This window comes from Solanum verrucosum, unplaced genomic scaffold, assembly GCF_900185275.1.
Source record: "Solanum verrucosum unplaced genomic scaffold, falcon-dt-bn FXZP01000131.1, whole genome shotgun sequence".
Lineage (NCBI taxonomy): Eukaryota > Viridiplantae > Streptophyta > Magnoliopsida > Solanales > Solanaceae > Solanum > Solanum verrucosum.
The window spans coordinates 580,117-585,134 of record NW_026020352.1 but is presented as its reverse complement, the minus strand read 5'-3'; the positions used below and the strand labels follow the sequence as shown (position 1 = coordinate 585,134).

Here is a 5,018-nt window from a genome sequence, read left to right as displayed (position 1 = left end):
TTCTCTTATATTAAATGTTAAACTTCATGGTTATGATTATATGCCTGGCACTGAAGTTGTTTGTATATGTTATAGAATTTATTATAAATTATTACATACTTTGAATCCTATGTGCAAAGTAATTGATTTTAAAAATGAAACTATTTTAATAGAAACTAATTTTGATAAATCTAAGGTAGTCACTAGACGACCTATTAAGTGGAAAGAAATTGATTTTCCACAAGAGTGGGTTATTGAGAACGCTACTCAACCTCAAAATAATGTTAATACAGAAGTTTCTGAAATTGAACAGTTAAATGATGGAACTGTTAAAATCAGATTTCATGAGCCAACTAACATGCTTATTGATAATCGTAGCATGTCTTCTAGAATGACTAGATCTAACTCTTCTTATATTTCCCCTATTGATTACATTGTTCAAGTTATTTCTCATGCATCTACTTCTCAAATTAGAGAAACCTATAAATGTGATAATATAAAAATTGATAAAGATAATATAGCCAGACCTATTCATAGAGCTAGTTCTGATTTAGATATTACTGAATCTGAAATGAATTTTCCAGATGGAATAGCAGGTTAAATTTGGTTTCTTATGACTGACAAAATTATAGATTTTAGTCCGGGGTCTCCGGCAAGAGCTTGTATCTAAAGATTTTGAGCGTAAAAAATGGAAACTCTTTAGAAAATGGTTTTTTAAAAACTTTACTAAAGATGAACAACATGAATTCCAAGAAGAATTTTATAAAGATCTTATTGACTCAGGAATAAATCGATTAATTGCATTTGTTCCTTGGTTTATGTGCAAACATGTTCATAATTATATTTCTATGCTTGAAAGAGATTTTACTCTAAGTAATGGAGAAATTACTAAATCAGTTTTTCCTCCACAACAGTCTTTTCAAATTAATAAAAATGATAGGATTGTTAACTTTAATGCTTTTTCAAAATTATTCGAAAATGACACTACTGTAATAACTGCCCAGCATATTAATGTCATGATTAAGCAAAATAATTATGCTAATATTTATATGAGTATTTTGGGTGATCATGTTATAACTTTACATGAGAAAGTTGATAAGCTTATAGCCTTATTACCTACTAAATTAAAAGGTAAAGAAAAAATTGCTCATAGCAGTTTACAGCCACCACCTGAAATTGAAGACTTCAAGATTAAAGATTATTCAGATCTTGAACATTTCTTAGAGAAGAAATTTAAAGGTAGTGGAGTTCAGCCTTTAAATGCTGAAAACTTTAATGAAGGAGAACCTAGCAATAAAAAGGAATTTTATGATAGTCTTAATAAGATATCAGAGAAATATGCTAGGAAACCGGTCCAAAGAATGTACTATTATCCCAGACCTACTCCACAATATGTTCTATTGGAAGAACATGAACATATTATAACTAATAGTTATAATGGAAAAGAAATCTATGAATGGAACATAGATGGTTATACCGATAGACAGATTTATACAACTGTTCATAGGATGTTAATGTACAGTACTATCTGTAAAACCAATAAAAATAGTGATAAGACTATTGCTGATATGATAACAGCAGGTTTTACTGGCCAATTGAAAGGTTGGTGGGATAATTATCTCAACCAAGAACAAAGAGACAGGGTTCTAATGGCGGTAAAACAAGAAGGAGAGCAAGTTACTCAAAACGCAGTTTATACACTGGTTTTGAATATTATCGAACATTTCTCAGGAAGATGGTCAGACAATAGTGAGACCATTAGAACTCTTCTCCAGAACTTAAGGTGTAAAACCCTTACATCATTCAAGTAATATAAAAATGTGTTCCTTTGTAGAGTAATGGAATTACCAGAGTGTAATAGCACTCATTGGAAATCCAAATTTATAGATGGCTTACCTACTTTATTTGCAGAAAGAGTCAGAAAGGCCATTAGAGGAGATCTCGTAATACAAGCGGGTTTTGTATGACTCTCCTGGGAAGTATAATCCGTTAAGTAAATATCGCTGGAATATCTTCCAGGGTTCTTCTTTTCTCTGTATCTCAGAGTTTTCAATAAGAAATATCATTTCTTTCTTTACTACCCTTTCATAGGAACTAATATCATCAACCTCTTCTTTTGCCACCGATGCAAAAGTATCACTTTGCTTTTGAGATAAATATGCTCTCAGTTAGGCGTATAATGGATTATTCTCTGGAATATCATCCAGATGTATCGAAGAAGTAGCTTCTCTTGAAGAACTTGTTAGTTTTACCAAGCTCATTCCTCCCCTTTGTATAATTGGAGAGCTAGATGATGATCCGTATGACGATTCTGATGTTTTTGAGGAGGATAATCTTCCCCTTCCGCGAGTATAACTACCCCTTCCTCTAGCCTTGGTTATCCAAGGAGGATCCATTCTGCAAACATAGAATTTAGTTTTAATCATCTAAAAGGTCATAAACTTCAGAACAATAAAATATTTCATATAACTCTTGTTCAATCATGTAATTAGCGACGATATCCATCACCATTCCGTCTATAATTCTCCATAAAATACGTTCCTGTAAATCTCTATTAAGAGGAACTGCCTTCAAAATTGTAACCAAAGTAATATCAGTAAGGAAGTCAAGAAAACCCATTTTTTTAAGAAGAAAGATATTCTCTAGATAAGAAGTCTGAGAGGGAATTATCACTTCCTTTTTTATAATGAGTTTCGAAATAGAAAGGGGCTAATTGTGCCTACCACCTAGCAAATATTAATTTGGATGCATCATGTTTAAAATCTTTATCAAACATATATTTGACTAATTGACCATCTGTTTTTATCACAAATTTCTGATTGTAAAGAACATCCGGTAATTTTAAAACACATTTAACGATAGTTTACATTTCATGAGCTACCGTTGCATATTTTTTCTGAGCATCGCTTCATTTTCCTGAATGAAACCGAATAAGGTATTCATTTTTATCATGCGGATTAATCTGTTTTAATATTCCACCATAACCTATATTGGACGAATCTGTCTCAACGATCTTTGGCCAAGCAGGATTAGCAAGGGTTAAACAAGGCAAAGATTTCACTCTTTCTTTAATAGTCTTTACAAGATCTGTGAGACTAGTAGTCCAAGGCTTCTTATGATCTTTTTTTAGCCTGTCGTATAACAGAGCTAAATCTCGAGACAAATTTTTGTAGAAGGGGAAATGTAATTTAAACTTCCCAGAAACCGTTGCAATTGCTTCCTATCTGTAATAATATCAGGGAATTTAGATGCGAATTCAATAGATCGCTGAATAGGAGTCATTTTCCCTTGACAAATCAAATGACCCAAAAATCTAATTTCTGTTTGAAAAAGACTCATTTTAGGTTTAGATATGACCAAACCATTTTGAATAACTATTTTCTTAAAAATGTCTAGATGCTTAATATGTATTTCAAGAGTCTTTGAGTATACCAAAATAGCATCAATATAAACTATGATGAAATCCAAATAAGGATTAAAAATATCATTCATAATCTATTGAAATTCCGAGGGAGCATTTTTTAATCCAAAGGGCATTACATTCCATTCATATTGTCCAAACGAAACATTAAATGTCGTTCTATAAGAATGGTCTTTAAATAATTGGATTTGCCAATATCCAGATTTTAAATCAAATTTTGAAAAGATATTAGCATCATATAATCTTGATAATAAATCCCTTTTGTTTGGAATAGGATACCTAATCCATTTTAAAAGTTTATTTAAAGGTTTATAATTAATTACAAACCTGGGAACGCCTCGTTCTTTTTCTGCTGCGTTATTAACATAAAATGCAGTACAAGACCAGGGTGACTTGGAAGATTTTATTAAACCCTTTTGCAAAAAATTATCAATTTCCTTTTTGCAGAATTCGACCAATTCGGTATTCATCTGACAAGGACGTGATTTGGTAGGGATATTTTCTTCAGAGAAATCATCTTCATATGGAAGAGTTACAATATGCTTTTTCCGATTCCAAAAAGCACTAGGATGATCAGCACAAATATCAATGGCCATTTTTTCAGAAATGAGTTTAATCTTTTCCTGTACTTTAGCAGATTTTAAAGTATCGAATATATTCATACTAAATATCTCAAGTTGTAAATAATCAACATTCTTTTGTTTCATTTCAATTAGAGCATTAATATCTCAAGAAATAGGCTCAGTGATAAAAGTATAACTAATATCTTAATTTTTATAAATAGCAGAAAATCCTTTAGCATTTATATTAGTAAAAGGATAAATTGCATTTATAAAAGGAGTTCCTAGAATAATAGGAGGGTATAACTGATTTTTTTACTAAGAAAAAGAAGTGAGGAATACAAACTTTATTCTGGAAAATCCGAGTATTAGATAATTTATACATTATATCCAAAGCATGACCAGATGCAGATTTAACCATATGAGTTGTTTTTTTCAAAATATTTAGTAGGTACTAGACCTTCTTGAATGCAACTCACATCAGCGCCACCATCAATCATAGCAATATTAGTTATAGAAAGAGTATTATCAATTAATATAGTACATTTAACATACCATTTATGAGCTGTAACAATTTGCATCATTTCTAGAAACATATTTTGTTTCGGATCAATATTCAAAGTGTTGGCAAGAGTATTTTCTTCAGTAGTAGATTCATCAACCTTATTTTTTCCTTTGATATTAGCAGACTCAATCTGAGTAAGACGGTGATCACAAATAGTATGGTTTTGTTTAAGAAATTTAATTTCTTCCTTCAAATGTTCAATTTCTCATTTTAAATCATCAAAAGAAGTATCACGAATAATCATGGTTTGTTTAGAAGAGAGTCTATTATGAACTTCAAACAAGGAGTAAGGAGCAGAATAATTAAACTCATCTTTAAGCTTTTTATCGTTAGGAATACTAGTTGAAGAACTAGTTTTACTAGCAGCCAATTGATTGATCTTTTCACGAAGAGTATTATCGGTAACTTCTTTTAGAAGTTCTATCACATTATCAGCAGTGATAGTGAACATATTCATATCTTCAAACTGAGATTGCAGCTTGTAAAACTCATC

At 31.0% G+C, this 5,018-nt stretch overlaps 1 protein-coding gene across 1 annotated transcript; it reads right to left on the bottom strand.

Moving 5' to 3' along the window:
* Nucleotides 1-2,147: 2,147 nt before the first annotated feature.
* Nucleotides 2,148-3,996, bottom strand: LOC125837555 (uncharacterized). Its single transcript, XM_049516651.1, has 2 exons — nt 3,728-3,996; nt 2,148-2,376 (listed from the first exon to the last, which is right to left on the bottom strand). The coding sequence occupies exons 1-2, from the start codon at nt 3,994-3,996 to the stop codon at nt 2,148-2,150; spliced, it is 498 nt and encodes a 165-aa protein (XP_049372608.1).
* Between the last annotated feature and the right edge of the window lie 1,022 nt (nt 3,997-5,018).

Excerpts from the sequence above, each read along its gene's own strand:
- LOC125837555 (XM_049516651.1), bottom strand. The coding sequence starts at position 3,996 with ATGGCCATTGATATTTGTGCTGATCATCCTAGTGCTTTTTGGAATCGG. Across the intron at positions 2,377-3,727 it reads AAAGAACGAGGCGTTCCCAG|AATGGATCCTCCTTGGATAA; the intron begins GTTTGTAATTAA and ends CTATGTTTGCAG.